This window comes from Oryctolagus cuniculus, chromosome 12 (genome assembly GCF_051225735.1).
Source record: "Oryctolagus cuniculus isolate XC-2025 breed Fujian yellow rabbit chromosome 12, ASM5122573v1, whole genome shotgun sequence".
Taxonomy (NCBI): Eukaryota; Metazoa; Chordata; class Mammalia; order Lagomorpha; family Leporidae; genus Oryctolagus; species Oryctolagus cuniculus.
The window spans coordinates 51,157,224-51,182,909 of record NC_142878.1 but is presented as its reverse complement, the minus strand read 5'-3'; the positions used below and the strand labels follow the sequence as shown (position 1 = coordinate 51,182,909).

The 25,686-nt window shown below is 56.0% G+C and overlaps 2 protein-coding genes across 5 annotated transcripts; one reads left to right on the top strand and one right to left on the bottom strand.

Annotated features, from left to right (window-relative positions):
• Positions 1-1,740: 1,740 nt before the first annotated feature.
• Positions 1,741-16,011, bottom strand: NRL (neural retina leucine zipper). 3 transcript variants are annotated; one of them, XM_008269398.5, is made up of 3 exons: positions 15,021-15,156; positions 3,064-3,470; positions 1,741-2,218 (listed from the first exon to the last, which is right to left on the bottom strand). In XM_008269398.5, the coding sequence occupies exons 2-3, from the start codon at positions 3,442-3,444 to the stop codon at positions 1,886-1,888; spliced, it is 714 nt and encodes a 237-aa protein (XP_008267620.1). In that variant the 5' UTR covers positions 3,445-3,470; positions 15,021-15,156; the 3' UTR covers positions 1,741-1,885. The 3 variants fall into 3 exon arrangements, 2 of the variants coding, with proteins under 2 accessions (XP_008267620.1, XP_089165982.1); XR_016217929.1 differs by lacking the exons at positions 1,741-2,218; positions 3,064-3,470 and adding exons at positions 8,832-9,189; positions 15,855-16,011; XM_089309856.1 differs by lacking the exons at positions 3,064-3,470; positions 15,021-15,156 and adding an exon at positions 2,345-2,453.
• PCK2 (phosphoenolpyruvate carboxykinase 2, mitochondrial) lies at positions 15,680-25,201 on the top strand. 2 transcript variants are annotated; one of them, XM_008269397.5, is made up of 10 exons: positions 15,680-15,810; positions 17,794-18,039; positions 19,436-19,620; positions 19,708-19,911; positions 20,271-20,458; positions 21,066-21,228; positions 21,496-21,714; positions 23,514-23,651; positions 24,262-24,357; positions 24,584-25,201. In XM_008269397.5, exons 1-10 carry the CDS (start codon positions 15,782-15,784, stop codon positions 25,036-25,038), a joined length of 1,923 nt encoding a protein of 640 aa, XP_008267619.1. In that variant the 5' UTR covers positions 15,680-15,781; the 3' UTR covers positions 25,039-25,201. The 2 variants fall into 2 exon arrangements, with proteins under 2 accessions (XP_008267619.1, XP_008267618.1); XM_008269396.5 differs by having other exon boundaries at positions 20,226-20,458.
• The last annotated feature ends 485 nt before the right edge of the window (positions 25,202-25,686 follow it).

The following is a 25,686-nucleotide window of genomic DNA, read 5'->3' as shown; positions in this document are numbered from 1 at the left end:
GAAAGGTGTGCAAGAGAAGCAGTGGACCTGGACTGCAGCACCAACCTGGCAGGGACACAGGTGAAATTCCCCGGAGAGAAGAGCTGGGCCCCTGGAGGGAATGCCCCCCATCTCAGACCCCTCCTCCTACAGCCAGTGTGAAAGAGAACACAGAGGGGAGGCTAAAGGCACCATGGATGGAGGTGGGCCAGGGAGAGAAGAGGGCAGTTCCCAGGGGCAAGGAGAAGAGGCCTCCTGTTGCAGGCTCCTGCGTGGAGGAGGCATGAGCTGGGCTAGAGGAGGGGGAGGAGGGAACAAGAACTGCCACGGGGGAAGACAGCTGGGGAGGGGGTGGACAGAGGGGGCAGAAAGGAAGAGAGACATATGGGAGCTGCTTCCCCCATGCCCGACCGCTTCTCCTATTTATTATGTCCCTTAGAGGACAGATGACAAAAGCTGATGAGGTGGCTGCTCCAGCCCCATGCTTCTGCTCTGCCTAGAGGCCCCACCCAACCTCCCCTTAGGTTGCTGAAGAGCTTCGACTCCCCAAGAGCTGGGTTACCATGGCGACTGGGCGACCTCAAGGATATCCACAGCCAGGCCCAGCCACTGCTGCCTCTAGGTTTGGGGTGAGGGGGGAGGTGGACCCCTCCATCTGGCCCAGTGCCCACCCTTCCACCCCATTTTCATTGGCCTTCCAGAGATGTGCCACTCAGCTCCAGGTGGGGGCGTCCTAGTGTTTCTCTCTCTCTCCCCCCACTCCTTCCCTCCCACGCAGACACACTAAACAGTAGCCTGAAGCAGAGATAAAGAATGAACACTTAAATTGCAAGAACATTTAGCCAATAGCATTAGCATTCTGTCTGGACTTCAAGTTTAATTCACAAAAGCTGCACTCTCTCCTCCGTTCCTTGTTATCCTGAGAAAAGTCTCACTCCAGCCCTCAGAAAGGTAGCAGGGGTCCCCCATGCAGGCTCACCCGGGCTGCTCTCGCACTCACAGCGTGCTGGCCAGGAAGCTGCGGCAGGCAAGGGGCCTTTTTGGTGAGGTTGTCTTGGGGGGCTTCTTGGGGAGACCACTGGGACTCCCACACTGGGAAGATGCCAGAACTGGGAAGGTATCAGGTGTCGTCCATTCCAAATGAGGATTCAGTGAAGTAACTGAGGCCCAGGGAGAAATTGATCTGCTCAAGGTGACAGAGGAATCCCATGACGGAGCTGGGACCAGTGCCCAGGTCTCCGGACTCCCGCCCAGGGCTCTCTCCCTTCCCACGCCAACCACCCACAGAGCTCACTCTTCACACCTTTGCTGCTCTGGCCTCTGAAGGCCTCTGGGGTGGGCAGGGGAAAAGCATCCTGGATACAGTTCCTAACCATGTTGGGCTTATTTATGTCTGTCTTGCTGCTGGGAATTGAAACCTTGCAAATGCAGCAGTCCTAAAAGGGGCAGGTTACAGGCCTCAGAATGAAAATACTGCCTCATTGCTAATCACAGCCTTAAAGCACTACAGGTTGAAAACCTTATTGAAATAAAAACTAAACTGGGGGTGGGAGATAGCTGCACCAGTCCCTCACTTCCATTCACTGTGTCACCCAGTCACTGCACCTGTGCGCCCTCCCCCACCCTGCCCTCGCCGGCTCTGGCCCTGCAGATTTTCGTGCTCATCATGACTGGGTTTCTGGTATGCCTTTCATGAGAGGAGGGGACCCCTCTCCCAGAAAATGACCAGCATCTAACCTCTGGTGTGCCTGGAGGGGCCAAGAAGTTTGGGGGTATTTGTGTGACCATACAAGGACTCCATGGGACCAGAAGGCGCTGGGTAACAATCCAAAGAACTGTGCAGTCGCCTCCCACCTACCCATCTACTCCATCCTCCCGCACCCGCCCTCCCCCCAGCCCAAATGGCTCAAAGGAAGAGGTGGGTGTGGTCCCCGGACCCGGGACCGCTCGAGGTCAGCCGGTCACAGCGAGCCTTGTAGAGGTCGCGCTCCCGGGCCAGGCGGGCCACCTCGGCCCGCAGCGCGTCCAGCTGGGCGGCCAGACGGGCGCGCTCGGCTTCCAGCCCGCGCCGCTGCTGCAGCCGCTTGGAGCGACAGGCTTGCGCATAACCGCGGTTCTTCAGCGTCCGGCGCCTCTGCTTCAGCCGCAGCGCCTCGTCGCGCCCGCAGCCCCGCAGCTGCCGGTTCAGCTCCCGCACTGACATCGACACCAGAGCCGCGTCCGAAAACCGCTCGGCCAGCTGCGGAGGAAGAGCGAAGGGACCGTGTGAGGGTCGGGTCCCCTCCACCCCACAGGCTCCACACTCAGGTCCCGACCCAGGCTGGTCCCGCCCTCGGGAAAGCTCCGCCCCAGCTCCCAACTTTGCCTGGATGCCGGCCCTTCCGCTGAAGCTCTCTCAGCGCAGACCCCCGCCTCCGGCCCGGACGGCCGCGGCTCCCCCCGGCCATTGGCACCGCGCTCGGACCCCATTGGCCCTCCCCGAACCGTAGGCCCCGCCCCCCGACCAGGCGAGCCAATCGCGCACCTGAACCCTGCGCCTCCCCCCTCCTCCGCGGTGCCCAGCAGCTGGCCCCCGGAGGGTGTTTCCCGTGAACCCTGGCTCAGAGGGACTCCACCCTCAACGTGCCACGTTCGCCTGTCCTTAAGGCCACAGCCCTGTGACCCTCAAAGGATTTGGATTACGTCCTAATGTCCTCAACACCCTCGACTGTGTCTGTAATTAATAGGATGAGTCTCAATCCTTCCAGAAAAGGTTGGGCGCTGGGGGGAGCGCCGAGCCTAGTCCGTGAGCCTGGCTGTGTTCCTCACGTAACCCCTTCCCCGGTTTCCACACGCGGTGCATCCGTCTACCTGCTCCCCAGCCCTCTAATTCTCAACTCTTCCCCGCTGGGTCCTCTTCTCGTCTAGTCTTCTCCCCACTTCTCCTGGATCGGCGTGTAGTTTTCTGTGATTTCTTCCAGGGGCCCTCTTCCCTCTGTCCCAGACCTCCCCAGTCCCTAGCCCTCTCCAGAACTGCCCCGGCTCTGTCGTGCTGGCCTCCTCCCTCTGCCCGCAGCCCCTCACACCGGCTCGCTGATCACTCACCTGGGCATGCTGGGCTCCCATCTCCTCTGGGCTCTCTGCATAGTAGCCCTGGGTTTCATCAATGGGAACTGGGCCCTGACCCTGCAGCAGCTCCACGGCCTCTTCAGGACTCAGACCCAGTGCCTCTCCAGTCCCCAGCTGCTGCTGCAGGGTAGCCAGCCAGTACAGCTCCTCCAGGCCTGGCCGGGGCCCCTCAGGGGCGCCCACTGTGCCTGGCTCACTGAAGGTGGGCGATGGAGGCACCGAGCTGTAAGGTGTGGAGCCCAGTGATGCTGTGGGAGGGCCAGCGCGCCCTTCAGAGGGCTCCCGCTTTACCTCAAACTTCATCAGGTCGAAGTCATTGACATATTCCATAGCCAGGGGGCTGGGGGGCAGCGCCATTCTGGGGCTGGGCTAGGGAGGTGCACCTGCAAACAAGAGGAGAGGTCTGGAAGCTGCCTGCTGGTGCTCCTCACCCCTCTTCCCCCAAAGCCCAAAGACCTGGAGCAGGGTTCTGGAAAGGCATGGTGATGGTGCAGCCCTGTACCCGGCAGGGTCACCTTCAGGCTGGGCGCAACCTGTCAGGTGGCAGAGGCTCCTGACAGGGGCCAAGCAGCGGAAGGACCCGAGGAGGAAGAGGACAGCAACAACCTCTCCCTGCACTGGCACCCGTGAAATCCAGGAAAGACACCAGCAGCACAGCAGTGCCCCCAACTCTAGTGCTGAGGCTCTCATCTCAAGAGGCGTCATTTCATTTCCAAGCCATTAAAATATTTTGCTTAATTAACTGTGAAAGAGTATGTGTATATTTTGGGGCCAGGGAAGGCATGTGTGCTGTGAATCTTCAGGCGCTTTATGAGGGTCACATGGTGCATCTCCATCTCTCAAGGCACCCAGGACAGTGCCTTACACACAGATCCTCAGTGCCACTCGCTCTATGGATTAATCAATCAACACATCCCTGTTCGGGGGCAGAAGACTTTCTGCGGAAAAAGAGAAAGATCCCAGAATCAACTCCCCAAAGCTCAGGCTTCAGCAGCAACTGTCTTTCCTCAAGGCTTGTCTCTCCAAGGATCAACCAAGACTATTTCCTTCCTTCTGCTCGGAACCTGTGAGGTTGTTTGAACTTGAGCAGATCACCTGTTGCTTTCTGAGCCCTTTTCCCCTGTTCAACGAGGGCATTTAGATGTTATCACATCTCCCCGAGTGTTCCGTGGCACGCTGACTCTGAGAGTTATCCAAGGAGAGCTCTGTGCTCAGATGATTTTGAGAAATACCACCTCCTACCTCACCTCTTACAGCTTCACAGAGCATAAGAGCGCATTAATCTGGCAAGCCCTTCAGCAAACCATCTGTTCACCTCCAACACAGATGTCCCGAACATGTCACCAAGGAACTCTGTTATCAACAGTGGAACACATGTTCACTTGAGGAACCTCTGGCTAGATGACCTCAGAGAGCTTTTCCAGCCTGGAAGTCCCAGGTTCTAGCCCAGTTCCCAATTCCAACGGCCCCGCCGCCATCCCCAGAAGCGGCAAGGCAGAGAATGCTCAGTCCCAGGGCTTAGACTAATGGCTCCATCTTAGTGACTCAAGCCTAGCTCTCCCTCTGTCTGACCCAGAGGGGTGGGAAGAAGAGCAAGGCATCTCTCTTCCTGTGCCAGGGAAGGGTTGCTGCCTTCTCCATGGAGCCCCCTGACCCTCGAGAGGACAGAGGAGTCAGAAACAAAGACATGGACTGAAGGGACTGGTCACGGCAGGGAGCAGATGGTGAGACGCTGAAGGGGTGTCCAGCGGGAGCCGGATGTACAGAGGAGAGCTAAGTGGGGAGGGCTGTTTATCTTCCTGATGTGATAACAGAGAGGGACATCAGGCCAGCAAGGGAGGGAATGGGGTAGTGTGCAGAAGCTGTGAGGAGTCCAGAGAACAGACAACAGGGAGCAGACAGCAGGTGTGGGAGAGAGGACTCTAGGATAGAGACCTGGCACCCAGGAAGGCCCTGGACATACTCACTTTAGGGGGTCGCAGAGATGCTGTGGTCAGTGTCAGAGCCAGGCAGCCACAGTTTTCCCAGAGACTGGAGGCTCCATGGAGCAGGCCCAGGTGCCTCTGTGCTCAGAACGAGGGGGCAGTGGGCACAGAGCCCAAAGGGCACTCTTAAAGGGCCAGCTCCCTGAGCTCAGCTATGGTCCTTAGGCCTCAGCCAATGAGGTAAGAGGATGATTTGCATATCTCAGCCTGGGGGGTTGAGGGGTAGGAGAGGAAGGGACAAGTATCAAGGATGCCTGTTCTCAAAGGAAAAGCTCCTTGCTGATGATCCAACATGTGCTCAGTTCCCCAGGGCAGATGACCCCAACCATCACCCGCTCCGTGAACACAGACAGCCTCACTTCTCAACCACTTAGAGCCCAGCCCTGGAAAAGAGGGCCAGGCAAGCTCCCAGGACCCCTCCCCACAAGGCTCTAAGGCCCCTCATCTGTGTCTCTGGTGTATGGGCTCTCCCAAACCCACACTCAGCCAGTCTGGGGCGTGGGTTTCCTGTTTCCAAGCATCCTCACATTTCTGCCCCTAATCCCACCTTCACCCTGACTGGCCTCACAGCCATCGCATCAGAAAGATAAGCAACTTTCCCCAGGGGGAATCCCCAGGGCCTTCAGCTTCTCCCATCCTTGCTGACAGCCCCAGGACAGGCAGCACAGTGTAGGGGGAGAACAGAAGAGAACGGGAACTGGGCATCTTTCTTCCCAGCCAGTAGGGGACACTGAAATCGAATCGCCTCCAGTGCATTGGAGACACTTCCATGACTGCCCTCACATGTCCTCTGCTCCCTCTCACCTTTTCCCTGTGTTCGTCTCTGCCCCTCTCTCCTCCTCGCACTCATCCTACTTCCCAGATGGCTGGGGGGTGACCTACATTTTCAGTCTAATCCCCTAACACCTCTTAGAGCTATCATCCCCGAGTAGGAGTTGGAACAGGGATACTAGGAATTAGCCAAGGAGATGTTTAAACCTGTCCGAAGCTGTTTAAGGGTCTGTACTAGAATAGGACCCCGTGAAAGAAAAGCCACTCCCTACCTTCTGAGGATACCCCACAAACTCCCCTGGGGTCACCGGGCCTCTTTCCCATCTCAGAGAGAGACCCCGAGGTCCATCAGCCCCAGCGGCCCTCAGTCCCCAAGATTAAGCTGGTCCCAGCATTAGGTGTTGGGAAGGGGCTGGTACACACAGATCATCTAAGATAAGTGGTTCTCAAAGTGTGGGCCTTGGCCCGTCAGCAGTAGCAGCACTGAACTTGCTGGAGATGCCACTTCTCTGGCTCAGCTCAAGCCTACTGAATCTAATTTTCTGGGGGTGAGGCTCAGAAATCTGCCCTTTTACAGGTTCCCGGGCAACTCTGACACACACGGAAGTTTAAGAGTCACAGTCGTGCAGAACACCTACAGCCTGAGTATGTGTAGTCTCCCCTACCACGCTTCCTAGGCGCACGTTAGAAGACCTAGACCAGGTGAGGTCACTCTCTTCCCGCACCTGGGCCTCTGCGTTATGGAGCAGGCACCGTCACCCGCAGTCAAGGAGGAGGTCTCCTCCTTGTGTGGAGGAGTGTGATTGCCTGGGTCGAATGCTGTTTTCTCAGAAGCATCAGAAGACCCACAGCCTGAGAACCAGCCTCAACATAGGAATGGGGATTATGGAGATAGGGAACCTCACACACATGCCCATGGATTGTCACGTCACAGTGGACACCCAGGAAAGAGACCCTAGAATTGTCCTGGCTGAAGAAAGAACCGGAAGTGGGGAGTGCAGCTGCCTCTCATGCCTGCTCTGGCCTGGCCAGACACTTGCCCCCACCTGGCAGCTGTCGGGCCCGCACTGATCCTCTTGTTTACTGGAGGTGGGAGGGCTAAGCCGCTAACGGGCTAAGGGAGTCAGACTAAACAAGCTCAGGCCAGCTGAGCAGCTTGGGGCACAGACCAGGCTCCACAGAACCAAAGAAAGGGGCTGGCGGAGTGAGAGCTGGGCCGACTGCCCCAGAAGGACCAAAGGCACAAGAAGAGGGGTGCAGGTGGGGGACCCAGGAGGCAAAGCGCACCCTAGGGGGAAGCTCGGGGACTGGGAAATGGACACGGTGACCGATTCGCTCAAGGACATCTGGCGACAGCGAAGCAGAGATGAAAAAGATGAAGCTAGCGTAGACTCCAGGAATGACGGGCCAGGAGGGAGGAAGGGAGGCCGGGAGACGAGCTAAGGAGGCAGTGGACACGTACTGCTATGGAGGGCAGAGCAAGTCAGGGGCTCCAGAGGCATTTGCACTAACGCAGACACAGGGATGTGGGCACAGGGAAGAGTTGAACAAAGGCTGTGGAGAGCTGAAAGAAACAGAGGGCTTCCAGGAGGGGCCGAGAAAGGAGCAGAGGCCAACAAGAGAAGTAGACAGGAGCAAGGGACCAGAGTAGCAACTATGACAGACAGGCACGGAGGGCAACACTGGGGACCAGAAACTAGGAACCAACCCAGGAGAATGGCCAAAGAGATCATCAGGCTCCAGAGGAAGGGCAATGGGCAAAGGACAGAGGTGGAAACATGGGCAGGGGGAGGCTGCACCACTGGGAAAGGGACCACACAGGCAAAAGGCCGCGAGGGCAGGGGTGGAAGATGAAGAGGAAGGAGGGGAGAGGAGACAGAGGCAGCATGCCGGAGGCTATCCTCAACTCCTCTGTCCTGCACCCCATCTTAAGAATCCCTTAAAGGCTGGCGCCGCGGCTCACTAGGCTAATCCTCCACCTTGCGGCGCCGGCACACCAGGTTCTAGCCCCGGTCGGGGCACCGGATTCTGTCCCGGTTGCCCCTCTTCCAAGCCAGCTCTCTGCTGTGGCCAGGGAGTGCAGTGGAGGATGGTCCAAGTGCTTGGGCCCTGCACCCCATGGGAGACCAGGATAAGTACCTGGCTCCTGCCATTGGATCAGCGCAGTGCGCCGGCTGCAGCGCACCGGCCGTGGCGGCCATTGAAGGGTGAACCAACGGCAGAAGGAAGACCTTTCTCTCTGTCTCTCTCTCTCACTGTCCACTCTGCCTGTCAAAAAATAATAATAATAATAATAATAGTAATAATCCCTTAAGACCAGTTCTCATGCTGACTTCTGGCTCTTGGTATCCAGAGTTCCAGTAATTGACCCAAATGCTCAAACCTCTTCTTGTTATCTCCCACATTCATTTAATGAACATTTATTAAGCACCTGTTCTGTTCTAGGGACTGCTCTAGACACTGGGGACACTTTAGTAACTGAGGGTGATGCCCATGCTGCCTGCTTGGAGCTTACGGATAAAGCCGAGCGAAAGCAACTTATTGTTCTATGGGCCAGGCAACAGCGACCCAGTCCTGGGCCCTGAGCTTTTATTTATTTATTTGAAAGACAGAGTTAGAGAGAGAAGTAGAGACAGAGAGAGAGAGGTCTTCCCTCTGTTGGTTCACCTCCCAAATGGCTGCAGCGGCCGGAGCTGCACCAATCCGAAGAAGCCAGGAGCTTCTTCTGGGTCTCCTATGTGGGTGCAGAGGCCCAAGCACTTGGGTCATCTTCTACTGCTTTCCCAGGCCATAGCAGAGAGTTGGGTCAGAAGTGGAGCAGCTGGGACTAGAACCAGCACCCATATGGGATGCCGTGCTGTAGGCCAAGGCTGTAACCCAGGCTCCTCTTTGACTTTCCTCTGGCTGAGTCCTACCTCCTCTGCCCACTCCAGTCCCCATAGGCCCACATCCCAGATACCTGAAAATTCTTTGCCCAAAGAGTCCAAGTCCATTTCTTTTATTTTTATTTTAGAGGCGGAGATACGGACGAGAGCCCCTATCTGCTAGTTCACTCCCCAAATGCCCGCAATGGTCAGGGAAGGGCAAGGCTGGAGCCAGGAGTCGCGAATGCAATTTCAGTCTTCCACAGGGGTGGCAGGAACCCAGGTACTGGAGCCGTCACTGCTGCCTCTTGGGTTCTGCACTGCTGTTGACGCTGGAAACAGCAGCCGCAGCCAGAAAGTGAACCCAGGCACTTAGATGTATGATGTGGGCTAAACACCCACTCCTCCCACAGCTGGACCACACTATCAGTGCACACATCCTCAGGTCCAAAGGGTGGCAAGAGTTGGCTGCTGGCAGGAGGCTGTGGATAAAGTTGAGATGGGCAGATTATACGAGGTACACAGGAACCTCCTCACAGCCCAAGACGGCGTCAGGACCAAGAGGTCCCAGCTGAGAACCAGGAACCACAAGTTGCCTCTCCCCACACCAGCTCTGGTGAAGAACCCTGAGGTTCCAAATATAGCCCAAATGTGAACCTGGCCTTCTATTGCCATTAAGAAGTATGTATTTGTCGGGGTAGAACAGAGCATGTTTTATTGAATGGTCTGTTAGCTGGAGTTATACATTCTAAATGTTTAAGGTTTGTGAGCCTCTATTTGCATTCTTGCCTCTGGCCCTACAATGTTTACATCAAAACAAACTGTTTTTAACTGCCATAAACCAGAAGAACGAGTGCTGTAGGGTTTGACTTGGATCTCATGAAGGCCTAATTTGAGGAGTCAGGAGGGACAAGGACGGCAGGGACAGGTCACCCAAAGGAGTCACATTAACTGAGACTGCTCGGGTGAGTACGCAATCACACCTGGATTTGTGGAGAGAGTGGGCATTTCAGGCCACAGGAATGACATGCGCAAAGGCTCAGAGGCAGAAGGACGCAGATGTGTCCATGCAACTGAAAAAAGCTCAGTAGAGCAGAGAAGAATGGGGAGAGGTGAAACTGAAGAAATCCGGATCCTGCAGAGCCTGGCGCCCCGTTAAGGATTGGGGCTGTATTCTAAAAGCAGTGAGGAGCAACTTAAAAGGCTTTCCGCTGAGGCGTGATATGATCAAATCTGTGTTTGAAAAGATCGTTCGGCACTTTGTCTTTGTGGAGGAAAGCAAAAATGGAATCAGACTGGGGGCTAATGCAGCATCCAAGTTGGGTTTGGGGACTCTATCCAGCTGGAAACACACTCCAAGACAGAGCCTCATGTGTGGCTGTTTCACTGGGGAGGACTTTGATAGACAGTGAGAGGCAGGATTGTTGAGGGGGAAAAATGGGATTGCATTGCACTTTGCAATCAGCTGATCCCACAAGGGGCTCTGGAGCTGGGATGGACCTTCAGAGTTGGCCCAAAGTGAGACAGGAGTCTAGGTCTTTGAGCCCCTATAACAACCAGTCACTGGATACACACTGCCCATGGGCAAGGGGCATCACATTTGGTTTGCTTTTTTTTTTTTTTTTTTTTTTTTTTTTTTTGACAGGCAGAGTGGACAGTGAGAGAGAGAGACAGAGAGAAAGGTCTCCCTTTGCCGTTGGTTGGCCGGCGCACCGCGCTGATCCAATGGCAGGAGCCAGGTACTTCTCCTGGTCTCCCATGGGGAGAGGGCCCAAGCACTTGGGCCATCCTCCACTGCACTCCCTGGCCACAGCAGAGAGCTGGCCTGGAAGAGGGGCAACCGGGATAGAATCCGGTGCCCCGACCGGGGCTAGAACCAGGTGTGCCGGCACCACAAGGCAAAGGATTAGCCTAGGGAGCCACGGCGCCGGCTGGGGCATCACATTTGGAAAGACAGCTCCTCTGGCTACAGATAGCACTCAAGGAGGTACTCAGCTGGGAGCCACCCTCAGCCAACACTTCCATGGCTGGGACAATGAGCACCACAGTCCCAGAGGAGGAGCTGGGCAGCACCCCATGGCATCCATGGTGGGCAGGGGGTCTATGAGAGAACCCAGGGCATGAGCCCAGAGGAGATAATGCAGACCAGGGCAAGGCTGATCACACCCTGCCCCCTGGTGGTACTGCTTGGACACTGGGCCAGCTGGTGGGCTAGGCTAGAAGGGGGTGTCCCAAAGAACTGAACAAAAGTGGTGGCAGGGACCGGCGCTGTGGCATAGAGGGGAAAGCTGCTGCCTGCAGTGCTGGAATCCCATATGGGCACTGGTTCGAATCCCAGCTGCTCCACTTCTGATCCAGCTGTCTCATATAGCCTTGGCAAAGCAGTAGAAGATGGCCCAAGTCCTTGCACCCACACGGGAGACCTGGAAGAAGCTCCTGGCTCCTTGCTTCAGATCGGCGCAGCTCCGGCCATTGCAGTCATCTGGAGAGTAAACTACAGATGGAAGTCCTCTCTCTCTCTCTCTCTCTCTCTCTCTCTCTCTGCCTCTGCCTCTCTGTAACTCTGCCTTTCAAATAAATATCTTTTAAAAAAAAGTAGCCAAATAAGGGGGACTCAACAATGCAAGAAAACTCTCACATGAGCCTCGTGCTCAGTCTAAAGCTACAGAAGGAAGCCATGGTGGTGAAGGATTCTGAACTGCAGGACTTGTTCGTCCTTCCATTCAACCAACATTTATTAAGTACCTATCACAGACCAGATACCCTAGGAGCTAAGACAAAAACAGTAAAAGTGAGATCATTCTCTCAATGATCTAATGTTCCAGTGAGGTTTATAGAGATACAAAAACAGCCATAGTAAAGTGTAAGCACAGAAATACAGGCACACGCATGAGACAGAACCAACACAGAGAAAACAGATTTAATAAGAGGCAAACAGGAGAGGCTCAGGTGGGAAGTGGCTTGAATGCATCCTTCCAAAGGTCATGTGTTGGGACTTAATCACCACATTTGTATATTAATAGTATTCAGAGGCTTGGCCTTTGGGAAGGCTATGAGGGTGGGGACCTTGTGATTTTATAAAAAGAGAATCTTGAGTTGGCAGCTTGCTCGTCTCCTCATCGAAGACATGGTATGATGGTATGACGCAGCAATGAGGCCCTCACCACTTGCTGAGCAGAGATGCCAGCACCATGCTCTTGAGCTTCCCAGCCTGCAGGGCCGTGAACCAAATAAACTTCTGTTCTGTAAATTTCTTTGCCTCGGGCATTTTGTTATAGCAACAGAAAATGGACTGAGGTGGAAGCGATGTTGACACCAGTTCTGATGGGCAAAAAGAGTTCAAGGAAATGCTTTGGAAATGCCGTGTTCAGTGTGAAGGAGGAAAGACGGCAGGTGCAGAGGTGGAGCAGTAATGTTAAATAAATAAGCGCCAGATTATGAGGGACCTCAGATGCCAAGTGATCGGAAGCCCTGGAGGGATTTTTCAGACTGAGAGTGTTATGATCCAATTTTTTAATGATAAATCACAGAGGGACTATAGGACGGCAAGAGAGGAAAGTTGGTCATTAGAGTCATGAGGACCTGGATTCTGATTCCATTTCTCCTGCTGACCACAAGCGTGACTGTGAGCAAACCACTGAACCTCTCTAAGCCTCGCTGTCCACACCTGTAAATGAAGATTGCTGTGAGACGGAATGAGCTTATGCATGGTGAGCAGCTGGCACACGGCCACGCCATGGACAATATTCCTCTCTCAACTCTCCAAAGGAAACTTGTGCGCACAGTGTGGGTGTGACCGGGGTCAAGGGAGAGGGAGTGGTGTTTGGAGAGGCAGGAGGCCAAGAGGTGTCTTGGAAGCTATCACCTGAATCCAGGTGAGAGATAAGCCCTGAACTTGAGACAATGGCCATGGGGACAGACACAGTTTGAGAGCTAACCATGAAGTACAAATCCAAAGGTCCTGGTGTCTAATTGACCATGGAGGACAAGAAAAGAATAGTTTAGACTTATTCAGGTCCCCTTTGGAGCAACTGGCTAGATGGTGGTGCCTTTGCTGAGACAGACAACCATGGGAGCAGGTACAGGATTATTAACAAGATGACCTTCAGAAGGATGGCCAAGGGGCCGACACTGTGGCCTAGTGGGCCATGATAGAACAAAGATATAAACCTCAGCCATTCTTGCTCATTACCCAAAAGACAGATAAGCATTGGAATGTATGCCTTGCCCTTGAACCTCAGTTGGGTCTCATACCCTATTGCCTTCATACCCCACCCTGCATTCTTTTCCAGGTCCTCAAGGCCAATTTCAGGAATTCACCTCTGCATGCTGCCCCCCACCCCCAGCCCCAGCCCTCCTGGGGCTGGCCCTGGGGCCTGGCCCCTGGGGGTCGGGGCCTTCTGCAACGTGTTCCATCAATGTGTATGTGGGCATTTGGTCACCCATCTCTGCAAATTAATTTTCTCTGAAAAATTCGGTTTGGCTATAAATTCGTACACTGCCTCCTCTCTATTCTGTACCTCTTTTCCTAACATTTTGGTGCCCCGTGTGAGGAGGCACCAATCTGCAACTCTTTTCCTAACAGGCTAAGCCTCTGCCTGTGGCATAGCATCCCATATGGGCAAGGCTGGAGTTCCAGCTGCTCTATTTCCGATCCAGCTCCCTACTAATGCACCTGGGGAAGCAGTGGAAGATGGCCCAAGTGCTTGGGGTCCTGCACCTGCGTGGGAGACCCGGAAGAAGCTCCTGGCTTCAGATCAGCCCGGCTCTGGCTGTTGTGGCCATTTGTGGGGGTGAAACCAGCAGATGGAAGACCTCTTCTGTCTCTCCCTCTCTCTGTGTGTAACTCTGCCTCTCAAATAAATTAAAAAAAAAAAAAATGTCGGCAATGCAGTCATAAGCGTGCACAACTTTAGAACCAAAGTGTGGCTGAGAGGCAGCTGTTTACAGCAGGATAGGTGTGGACACTTTGGATAGGACTGAGGGAAGAGGTCCAAATGCATACAGGTGCAGGCTGTGCATGGGTGGGAACAGATGGCCAAGAGCAGCAAAAAGCCCATGGCTGGAGGCCAGCTCTTTTCATCCCACCATGTTCCAGCACAGGACTCTGAGAAATCTAAGAATCAGGACTGTTTCTGTTGCACATGGCAGAAATCATTTTAAAATTCGCTTCAAGGGCCCAAGTTGTGGCACAGCAGGTTAAGCGGCTGCCTATGACGCTGGCGTCCCATACAAACACCAGTTCAAGTCCCAGCTGTTCCACTCCCAATCCAGCTCCCTGCTAATGTGTCTGGGAAAACAGCAGAAAATGGCCCATTGCTTGGGCCCCTGCACACATGTGGGAGACCCAGATGGAGTTCCAGGCTCCTGGCTTCAGGTTGCAGCTATTTGGAAAGTGAACCAGCAGATGGAATAGTTCTCTCTATCTCTCTCTCTGTAAAACTCAGCCTTCCAAATATATAAAAAAACTCTTTAAAAAATTTTTTTTGACAGGCAGAGTTAGACAGTGAGAGTTAGAGAGACAGAGAGAAAGGTCTTCCTTTTTTTTTTCCATTGGTTCACCCCCCAGGTGGCTGCTACGGCCAGCGCGCTGCACCGATCCGAAGCCAGGTGCCAGGTGCTTCCTCCTGGTCTCCCATGCGGGTGCAGGGCCCAAGCACTTGGGCCATCCTCCACTGCCTTCCCTGGCCACAGCAGAGAGCTGGACTGGAAGAGGAGCAACCGGGACAGATTCCAGCACCCCAACTGGGACTAGAACCCAGGTACCGGCGCCACAGGGGAGGATTAGCCTAGTGAGCCACGGCACCAGCCAAAAAATCTCTTTTAAAAGTTAGCTTGAACAAGAAATGTGTTAATTCTTATAACCAACAGCAGAAATCCGTTCCTCTGCTCTGCCTCCCCAGGCTGCCTTCTGCCCTGGCAGGTTCCCGCCTCCAGTGCCAAGCCAACACACAGAGGTGAGTATTCTACAGCTCAGCAATGTCGGCAGAAAGGGCTCATTTCCAGGTTTACAGACAAAGTCCCACAGAGGGACCCCCAATCCCACCCCGGGACACCCAACAGCCATGGCCAGAGCAGGGAACACACAAACTGGCTATAGGGAGAGGGTCCTCCAAGGAAAGGTGAGTGCAACCCACCCCACCACACAGAGTAAGCAGAGGGTTCCCCAAAGGAAAGTCGGGGTGCTATTCCCAGAACGAGGGAGTGGATGCTTGGACATGCCGAGTTTCAGGTGCTGGAGCATTTCGGGGAACGTCCGGCAATCACAGGGTGAAGACAGACGTCTGGATAGCGACACCTCTTGAGAAATTACCTTCATGGTGGTAGTTTGGTGGTCGCGGATGAGTTCTTCAGGGGAGTGTGAAAACATGGCCAGGTCAGAGGGAGGACCAAGAGAGCCACTCTGGGGTGGGCAGCCGCACCATTTCACGGCACAGCAGAAAGGCGCCCTGGGCAGGAGAAGAAACGGGACTTCTGGAGTTGGGGACTACAAGGCCTTAGCACAGGAGCCTTGGGAAACCGAGCAAACAGCCTGGGGCTGCGAGCGTCCATCCCCAGGACGAACTGGATAGGTAATGCCCAGCCCCCAGCTTCTAGAATCCAGCCCCCGCGGTTCCCCTGGCCTCCTCCCTCCTTCCCAGCTTGTTTGCCACCCAGTGTCTCTCAGTCCCTATCTCCCGGGAGGGAGCAAGAGTCCTCAAAGTTACATCACCGGCGGGCGGCGTGGCCTGGCGGGGGCGTGGCCTGGCGGGGGCGGGCCCGGGTCGCGGTTGGGGAAGGCGCGGAGCGGGCACTGTCCGCCAATGGGAGAGATGGGTTTGGGGGCTAGGATGCGGGGCGGAGGGCGGCCGACCGGCCCCGGGAGCACGGCGGCCGGCGGGGCTGGGCGGAGAGTGGGTCGCGCCGGCCTCGCTAGGTACCGCCCCTGGCCCGCCCGCCTCCTTTTTAAGCGCCTCCCGCCCAGCCTCAGCTCCCGCTGCTTCGCCCTGCTCTCTACTTCCCCGTCTCTCACGTCTCCCACGTCTCCCCGGCTCCTCGGTTCCGTGACCACCCCGCAGCCCCCGCCCCGGTGCCATGGCCGCTGCGTACCGCCCCGGCCTGCGGTGAGTGACCACCCCATTCCCCCCAGCCTGGGGCCGACCCGCACCTGCGGCCGCTCTCGCCCCCTTGGGGCCGACCCCTCCCGGCCTCCCATCCTCGGCGGAGGCGGGCGGGGGGCGACGGTTCTAGGATCCGCGCCGCCTGAGGTCGGCCGGCCGCGCGCCCGGCGCGCTCGTCCCCGTCCGCTCCTCCCTCTCGGCGCCTCGCTGGTCTCTGACCGCGCCGTCTCTGTCTGCGACTTCAGAACTTCCTCCCCTGTTCACTCGCCCCTGCGGAGCCCTGTCTCCGGGTGCTCTCCTTTCCTTCCCAGATAGAACGCGCTGAGAGCCCTGGGGGTGCTGTAAGCAGTGGTGGGGCCTTGGGGCCAAGGTGCACGAGTCTCTGGGGGCCCTGAGCCCAGCGCTCCCTAAAGATGGTAGAAGGTAAACATCTGACCTCGGCTGCAACCTGGCGGGAAGCCCAACACAGCCAGAGGGACCTGGAGCCAGGGGAGGGAGGGTAGCAATGGGGCAGGAGGGGGCCAAGCTGCCTTCGTTTGTTGCATGGCTGGCTTCTTGCCCTCCCCAGGCCTGGAGCCCCTAGGTGCGTCCTGCCTGTGTGTCCATCCCTGTACAGGCTCTCTCCTCCTTTTGTCCCAGAGTCAACTGACCCCATGTCTGCCCTGCAGCTGGTTCCACTTGGAAGGGGAGAGAGGGTCCTGCTTAGGGGAGATGGAGGCAAGGGATCATTGGGTCACCAGGTGCCCCGTGGGGGGAGTGCCTTTACAATGAATGCTCAGGGAAGATTCTCTGAGGCAGGAACAGACCCAGGGCCTAGAGGCTGGCTCCCCTGCTCCTGGCCATGCTGGGCTCCATCCTGCTCTGACTGGTGGAAACCACCTCAGCTTCCACTCCAGTGAACTCAAGCTCCCACATCCGGGATCTGAGCTTTCTCCCTTCCCTGAGCTTACACCTCTTTGCCTGAGCTTCCTGCAGCCTGTTGGTCCACGCTGCTACCCACAGCAGTTCTCCAGGCCGTGTGGCTTCCAGGAAAGGGAGAGGGAAGCACTTCTCACAGTCCTGGCGTGGGGGCAGTTTCTGGTGAGGGAGGCTTTAGCCTTTGCACTCTCTGGTCGCTGCACCCTGGCTGCAAGCCAGCCACAGAGACCCTAGTTCTCTTTCTCCCTGGAGTGTGACGGACCATAAAAGACCCTCCTGGGAGCTGGAGCCTGAGCCCCAGCCAGTAACACTCATTTCCCAATGGTCAACCTTCCACACAGTTCAGAAAACCCCGACTCAGTGGGAACATGTTATGCCATCATTGCTGGCCCAGGTGGGCAGCAGCAGATCTGGTGCCTGCAACCCCAGTATCCTGCAAGTGTCCTAATCTAGAAAGCTGGCCCTGGAAGAAGGCTGTCCCACCTGGAAGACCGGGCCCTGTGCTCAAGGCTCTCACAGCCTGACACCATCCACGCCCGCAGGAAAAAAAAAAAAAATGAAAACAGCTGCTGATTTTTACTTATAGAAAAGTACACTTTGGTTGGTTGGTGGCTTTGGTCTTTTCCAACTATACTTGAGAGTGGAAAGAACACGGGTAAGGGGCTACACACTGTTCCCTGGACAGTGTCTCTATACCCTGCTTCTTTTTGAACACTGAGCAGACATGCTGAAGCATGGGCACAGGCTGTGCATGCATTAACATCAGCAGGCCCACGTGTGCACTTCTGCACAGCTAGCTAAGTGCCTTTGTGCCCATTTGGCCATCCCCATCCCATGCTGACCAGCAGATGTCCTCATTAAATCCATAAAGGCCACAAGATGCCTGGGGCCCGCACCCATCCCACACACCAACCCCAACCTGTTCTTCATGGTGCCTGCATCTGGACATGCTTTATCCCGCTCCCCAGAGGCCCCAGTTTTCCATCATACACATACATTCCCCACATACACTTGTCCACCATCCGCGGCAGCAATGGGCCCATTGCCTCCTTGTTTCTTCTCTTGCAGGCTTAGCTGGCGTGGGCTGAGCCCCTGGGGCTGGTCGTCATGCCGCAGCGTCCAGACCCTGCGCGTGCTCAGTGGAGATCTGGGCCAGCTGCCTGCTGGAGTCCGGGACTTCGTGGAGCGCAGTGCCCGCCTGTGCCAACCAGAGAGCATCCACATCTGTGATGGGACCGAGGCCGAGAATACTGCCACACTGACCCTGCTGGAGCAGCAGGGGCTCATCCGAAAGCTCCCCAAGTACAATAACTGGTAAGCCTTGAACCAAGCGACCTGTGAGATGGGGCCATCTCTTTGAATGGAGGCCACGTTGGGTTCACGAAGACAAAAATCGAATTTAAGCCATCCTAAAAGGATGAGCAAGAATGGGAGCTCTGGGGGAAAGACACAGGAACTAGGCCTAATCAGTGCAAGGGTACTCCGAAAAGTTCATGGGAAATTTCAATTAAAAGATAAGTTTATCCGGGCTGGCCATGCAAGGGTACTCGAAAAGTTCATGGGAAATTTCAATTAAAAGATAAGTTTATCCGGGCTGGCCGCCTGTGATCCAGCACCCCAGGTGGGCACCAGTTCTTGTGCCGGCCACTCCACTTCTGATCCAGCTCTCTGCTATGGCCTGGGGAAAGCAGCAGAAGATGGCCCAAATGTTTGGGCCCCTGCACCCACGTGGGAGACCTGAAAAAAGCTCCTGGCTTTGGCCTGGCCCAGCCCTGGCTGTTGTGGCCATTGTGACCTTTTTTTTTTTTTTTAAAGAAAGATAAAGTTTTTGTTGTTTTGTTGTTGTTGTTGCTTGTTTGTTTGTTTTTTTGACAGGCAGAGTGGACAGTGAGAGAGAGAGACAGAGAGAAAGGTCTTCCTTTTCCGTTGGTTCACCCTCCAATGGCCGCCACGGTGATCCGAAGGCAGGAGCCAGGTGCTTCTCCTGGTCTCCCATGGGGTGCAGGGCCCAAGCACCTGGGCCATCCTCCACTGCACTCCCTGGCACAGCAGAGAGCTGGCCTGGAAGAGGGGCAACCGGGACAGAATCCGGCGCCCCGACCGGGACTAGAACCCGGTGTGCCGGCGCCGCTAGGTGGAGGATTAGCCTAGTGAGCCGCTGCGCTGGCCAGATAAAGTTTTTTGGTGCCCAAAGTCTTGAGATACATGCAGGGTTTTTTCCATAATGTGCATTTTCCACAAACTTTTTTGAAGACCCCTTATGTGCATGGATTTCAAACTTTTTTGTATCAAAATAAAGTTAGTTTTTAATTCCATTTTCCATGAACATTTTGAAGTGTCTTTGTACTTTTATATGAAGTGAAGAAGCTGATCCAAATAAGAGCTTTTCTTCTTGTTGTTCTCTTTCTCCTCCTTCTCCTCCATTTCCCCACCACCCTCCTCCTCCTCTCTTTCCTCCCCTTTCCCTCTCCCCACTCCCCGCCCCAGTTCAGGGAGCTTTTGCCAGGGGCAGAGGCTCCCCAGGGGCTGGGGCCTTGGGAAACCACATTCTCTTAGATGAGACACAGCCTGAAGGAAGGGACTGAGATGAGATTGGCTGGGAACAAATAAGGCCAACAGAAGACCCGGAGTCAGTTGAACTTGAAGAAGTAGGTCTGGGGACGAGGGAGAGCTGCTGGCCAGCATCTTCCTGACAATCCCCTCTCCCCAGCTGGCTGGCCCGCACAGACCCCAAGGATGTGGCACGCGTAGAGAGCAAGACGGTGATCGTGACCCCCTCTCAGCGGGACACGGTGCCACTACCAGCTGGTGGGGCCCGTGGACAGCTGGGCAACTGGATGTCCCCAGCTGAATTCCAGCGAGCTGTGGACGAGAGGTTTCCGGGCTGCATGCAGGGTAACCAGGGTGGGGACCCCAAGGCTGGGGTACAGGGGGTGGAACCAGGTTTGGAGCCTTCATCCAGGGATTGCTTTTCCTTTGCAGGCCGCACCATGTACGTGCTTCCATTCAGCATGGGCCCCGTGGGCTCCCCGCTGGCCCGCATCGGGGTACAGCTCACCGACTCGGCCTACGTGGTGGCGAGCATGCGCATTATGACGCGGCTGGGGACGCCCGTGCTTCAGGCCCTGGGAGATGGGGACTTTGTCAAGTGTCTGCACTCCGTGGGCCAGCCCCTCACTGGGCCAGGTGAGCCCCTGCTCAGCCCAGGAGAGCACACAGAGGCCTTCTTGTGCTTGGAGAATCCCCAAGTCCCACTCAGCCCTGGACCCTGAGAACCTGTCCTTGCTGAATCCTGATCCCCAGGAGCCAGGACAGCGGTCTGGGCCGCGGGTGAGGCTGTGATCACAGAGCAGTTTGCACAACATTGAGAAACATCAGCCCCCAGCCTCAAAAACAGGGGCATGGGAGCCGATGGCTGTTAGGAGGTGAGGGGCTTGAGCCCATCCTTGCAGAGTATCTCTCCTGCCAATCCCTGATCCCTCGAACCCCTGACACCCCAGTTCCAGATGCCACTGCCAGCAGCCCCATGACCCCATTGTCCCCAGGGGATCCGGTGAGCCAGTGGCCATGCAACCCAGAGAAAACCCTGATTGGCCACGTGCCTGACCAGCGGGAGATCGTCTCCTTCGGCAGCGGCTATGGTGGCAACTCCCTGCTGGGCAAGAAGTGCTTTGCCCTGCGCATCGCCTCGCGGCTGGCCCGGGATGAGGGCTGGCTGGCGGAGCACATGCTGGTGAGGGCCTGGTGAAGATCCAGGCAGCGGCAGGGGCTGGGGCAGGGGCGGGGCCCAACCAGTCTGCCTCAGCCTCGCCTGCCCCCTGCCAGGTGCCAGGCTGGTGGGCAAGGACTCTGCCCAAAACTTTGGTTCTGGGCTGCTGGACGTCAGGGCTTCCCCTGATGGATATTCCAGGCCTGGTAGCAGGGCAGTGCACCTGTTCAGTGAATAAACATTGGCATGGGCATTCAGCCTAGAGATTAAGATACCAGTTAAGATGCCCACGTTGAAAATCAGAGTAACCTGGGTCCGCTTCCCAACTCCAGCTTCCTGCTAACGCAGGCCCGGGTAGGCAGTGATGACGGCTTAAGTAATTGGGTTCCTGCCACTCATATGCAAGACCTGGAGTGAATTCCTGGCTCTTGGCTTTGGCCTGGCCCAGCCTTTGCTGTTGTGGGCATTCGGGGGGTGAACCAGCAGATGGGAACTCTGTCCGTCTCTGCCTTTCAAATACATTTTAAATAAATAGATAGATACACATCAGTCCTCCCTGTGAGTGAGCCCCTGCCCCCCCTCCTGCGGCCCGTGCCCTGACCATGTCCCCCCTCTCTTCCCCCACGTGCAGATCCTGGGCATCACCAGCCCCGCAGGGAAGAAGCGCTACGTGGCAGCCGCCTTCCCCAGCGCCTGTGGCAAGACGAACCTGGCCATGATGCGGCCCACGCTGCCGGGCTGGAAAGTGGAGTGTGTGGGGGATGACATCGCCTGGATGAGGTTTGACAGCGAAGGTGAGGGCCCCTTGGGTCATGCCCTGGGCTCGGGCTCTGGCCGGAGACTGACTCTGTCCCGTGGTCTTCACAGTGAAGTTTGTTACTGAGAGCCTTTTCCTAAATAGCCGGCCCCGACCCACGCCTCCCACCCTAGCACCTCAGAGCCTTTCCCCATCCGCTCTAGGGTCTAGTTCAGGGCAAGAGGCGTAGAGCAGGCTCTTCTCCAGCCTCACGTCTCAACTTTCCCTGGATGGACTTCCTTCCTTTCACTTTCCTTCCCAACAGGTCGACTCCGGGCCATCAACCCTGAGAACGGCTTCTTCGGTGTGGCCCCTGGCACCTCTGCCACCACCAATCCCAATGCCATGGCCACAATCCAGAGCAACACTCTCTTTACCAACGTGGCTGAGACCAGTGATGGAGGCGTGTACTGGGAGGGCATCGACCAACCCCTTCCACCTGGTGTCACCGTGACCTCCTGGCTGGGCAAACCCTGGAAACCCGGTAGGTGGGCTGGGGAAGTCGTGGTGTGGTGGCACAGCCCCCCAGAGCTCAGCACCCTAGTGATGGACAAGCCTTCTCCACAGCCCCCAGCTGTCATCTGAGGTCTGTGGGAGACACAGGGAGTTACAAATATTTGCAGGTCCCAGCTCCAGGCGAGGTCTCAGTTCATGTTCCAAGTACGTCAATCGTTGGTTTTGTGATTTGGCTAAGCTACTTACCCTCCCTCGATTCACCCTCACCATCAGTTAGATGGGTGTAGTTGTTACAGTCCCCGTCTCAAGGTTGTTGGAGGATTACATTAAACAGTGAATAAAAAGTGTTCCCCACATTGCTAAACACATAGTACGTTCTCAGTAAGAAATATAAGGTGGATTTAAAAAAAAAAAAAAAAAAAAGGAAAAGAAAGGATACTACTTTGGAAATTGCTACAGAAAGACTTGGGCTCAAAGCCCAATCTGTAGCCTGAGCCACCAGGGAAGTGGAAGCCAGCCTCGTCCTCCAGCCAGCTCTCCCATTCCTGGGCTCCCACTGCCGCCTTGTGTAATAGCCGTTGTCTGGAGGGCAGTACTGTCACCCGCCCACTCCCCCGTCCCTACAGCGCACAGACCTCAGTCCAGCCCAGCCCAGCCCAGCCGGACCAGTGCTTTAGTCCTTCCCAGAAGCTTCTCCACCCTGTCATCAGCCAGTGCCTTGGGGCCCCCACCATCCCCTGCACCCTGCACCCTGGGCCTCTGGTATTCCATGGCCTATGGGCAGAAAGCCTGGAGGCCCAGGGTGCAAGCAAAGAGCGTGGTGGGGGAGGGAGGGCTGTGGTGCTGAGCTTGTCTTCCGGTTTCCAGGCTGGCCCAACAGTTGCCCTCCTCATGTAATCACCCTTCATTTTCTCCAAGACCGTTATTAAGTCTCCCTCAGTCTTTCCCACCCAACTGAGAAATTCGAGAAACTATCATCCTTCCCCACAGACTCGTTCCCCAACCCTTTCATCATCTCTGAAATCAGGGGTAGAGCGAGGGCGCCGAGGGCCCAGCTTCAGTTCCCAGGGCAGTACCCTATGGCATGGGGTTCTGCGTGGGGGCTCATGCGGGGAGGGCTGTTCTCGAGAGCGGAAGCAGGAGCTGGCGGGTGGGAGAGGAGGGGGTGCTGGCTCTGTGGCTCCCTCACCCCCAGGTACCGCACTGCTTCACACCTGTGCCGCTCACTGGGCCCTCCTCTCTCAGGTTACACCTGCCCAGGCGATGTCCCTTCCTGTGTTGCTTAAGCCCTACCACTCCATCATCAGGAGATACCATTGGGATTTTGTTAGCTTTAACATTGATTTCTGTCTGCATGATTCTGATAGCTCAGGAGAGTCTGTCTTCCCTGGTTTGCTGGTGGGAAGGTGACTTCTGAAATGCTGACCTGGCATTCTCAGCTTTTGCTGCAGGTTTAGAAGTTTATTTACATAATAATCCCATAAATAGTTTCTGGGGGGGAATTATAACCTTACGCCAATATCCAGCCTCATCCGCTTGAGCCCTGGTCAATGCCAAGTGCCTATAGCTGGGTGCAAATGTCAGTGGCCTGCCGCATCCCGATTCCTCTTCCACTCTTTCCTCACACAGCTCAGCCGGCGGCCCCATTTCGGATAAGTAACCCATTTTTTGGGGGAAACATCCTGGTCCCTTTCTCCTCTTCCTTACCACACAGGTTGTTGGAAACTAATGAGGCAAAAAGAAGTTGCACAAGAGTGTGTACACACGTATGTGTGTGTTGGGCGGACATGACCTTGGAAGTGATGGTATTTGTATTTCCTCTGCCAGGTGACAAGGAGCCCTGTGCACATCCCAACTCTCGCTTCTGTGCCCCGGCTCGGCAGTGCCCCATCATGGACCCGGCTTGGGAGGCCCCAGAGGGTGTCCCCATTGATGCCATCATCTTTGGAGGCCGCAGACCCAAAGGTGAGCAACGTGTCGGCTCCGTGCTTTCTTGGTGAAAGGTCTAGCACTGTATCAGGGCCCACCTCCTTATTTACTTACTTTCCACTTATGTCTTCATTGTTATTTGAGATACAGAGAGAGAGAGACCTCTATCCACTGGTTCACTTAGATGCCTGCAACAGCCAGGACTAGGCCAGGCCAAAGCCAGAAGTCAGAAACCCAATCCAGGTCTTCCACATGGGTGGCAAAGACCCAAATACTTGGGCCATCACCTGCTACCTAATGCACACGTTAGTGGGAAACTAGAATTGGGAGCAGAGCCAGGCCTTGAAGCCAGGCACTCCAACACGGGATGCAGGCATCCCAAGCAGCAGCTTAACCCTTGTGCCAAATGCCTGCCCCAGCTCCCAGGTATACGTAACACACAGGGAGCCTCCACCCAGATCCCCAGCTGTAGTTCTGTCTTCAGAGTTCTCCCCTGGTGACTGCAAGCCTGGAGGGACGCCTGGGGTCTGGAAATGGGAGAACCAAGGTCTTTGGAGGAAGAGACTAAGAGTAGTGATCACCAGAAGGGGAGCCGTGAGGATGCAGAGGAGAGAGCGGCCTGTGACCATGTCTGTTGGTGTTGTAGGGGTACCCCTGGTTTACGAGGCCTTCAACTGGCGTCACGGGGTGTTCGTGGGCAGTGCCATGCGCTCTGAGTCCACTGCAGCAGCTGAGCACAAAGGTGAGCGCCCTGCCCGCCGTGCCCTCCTCCGAGCCCACCCCAAGCCACACCTGCCTCCGGCCGCGCCGCTTCCCGCTTCTGCCTTTGCTCCCTGTTCCTCCCTCTCTCTTGCCCTGGGGACACCCCAAACCCTCAGCCTCCCACAGTGTCCTCCAGCCGGCTGCAGGGTGCCCTTCCCTCACCAGGGAGGCAGAAGATTCCTTACCCATCCCGCTCTCCTCCCCAGGCAAAATTGTCATGCACGACCCATTCGCCATGCGGCCCTTTTTCGGCTACAACTTTGGGCGCTACCTAGAACACTGGCTGAGCATGGAGGGGCGCAAGGGGGCCCAGCTGCCACGCATCTTCCACGTCAACTGGTTCCGGCGCGATGAGGCAGGCCGCTTCCTGTGGCCAGGCTTTGGGGAGAATTCTCGTGTGCTAGACTGGATCTGCCGGCGCTTAGAGGGCGAGGAGAGTGCCCGAGAGACCCCCATCGGGCTGGTGCCCAAGGAAGGGGCCTTGAATCTCAGCGGCCTGGGAGCCATAGACACCACTCAGCTCTTCTCGCTCCCCAAGGACTTCTGGGAACAGGAGGTGCGTGACATTCGGAGCTACCTGACAGAGCAGGTCAACGAGGACCTGCCCAAGGAGGTGCTGGCTGAGCTGCAGGCCCTGGAGGAGCGCGTGCGCAGAATGTGACCCGAGGCTGCTTGCTGGCAGGAGAGTGCAGTGTGCCCATGGGGATGGGGCGCCCCCGCTTGCAGGAGGTAGAAGCCATTTGATTGTAACTAACACCTGCGCACTGGGGGACCAGCCCTTCTCACACTCCCTGTCCCATAATAAGAAATGCTCGTTCATTTTACACAAGATTTGTCCTGTTTTTATTTCCCACTGATCTTCACAGCTTCCATTGAACAGCAACGTCACGATCTTCCAGCCCCTAGAGGAAGTGCTGCCTGGTGCTCCGGCAGGGCCTGGCACGCCTGGAGGGATCCAGGTTCTGTCCTACAGGCAGCACTATCAGTGGGGAACGCTAGAAGGCTCTGCCCCCTCTGTGTCCTCAGGTCCTAAGAAGTCAGGATCTTGGCCAGCTGCTCAGGGCAGCGTCTGGGCCTGAAGTCCCCAACCACATACCCAGGCATGCAGGATATTCTGCAATGAAGCGGTGCCCCTGTCACCCTCAGACCTGACTTTTTTTTTTTTTTTTTTTTAATTTATTTTATTTATTTGAAAGAGTTACGGAGACAGAGAAGAGTCTTCCTCTGCTGGTTAATTCCCCAATTGGCCACAGAGCTGAGCTGACTGGGAGCCAGGAGTGTCTTCCAGGTCTCCCACGTGGGTGCAAGG

Excerpts from the sequence above, each read along its gene's own strand:
- NRL (XM_008269398.5), bottom strand. The coding sequence starts at position 3,444 with ATGGCGCTGCCCCCCAGCCCCCTGGCTATGGAATATGTCAATGACTTC. Across the intron at positions 2,219-3,063 it reads TGGGAGCCCAGCATGCCCAG|CTGGCCGAGCGGTTTTCGGA; the intron begins GTGAGTGATCAG and ends CTTCCTCCGCAG.
- PCK2 (XM_008269396.5), top strand. The coding sequence starts at position 15,782 with ATGGCCGCTGCGTACCGCCCCGGCCTGCG. Across the intron at positions 18,040-19,435 it reads CTCCCCAAGTACAATAACTG|CTGGCTGGCCCGCACAGACC; the intron begins GTAAGCCTTGAA and ends CCCTCTCCCCAG. Across the intron at positions 24,358-24,583 it reads TGCAGCAGCTGAGCACAAAG|GCAAAATTGTCATGCACGAC; the intron begins GTGAGCGCCCTG and ends TCTCCTCCCCAG.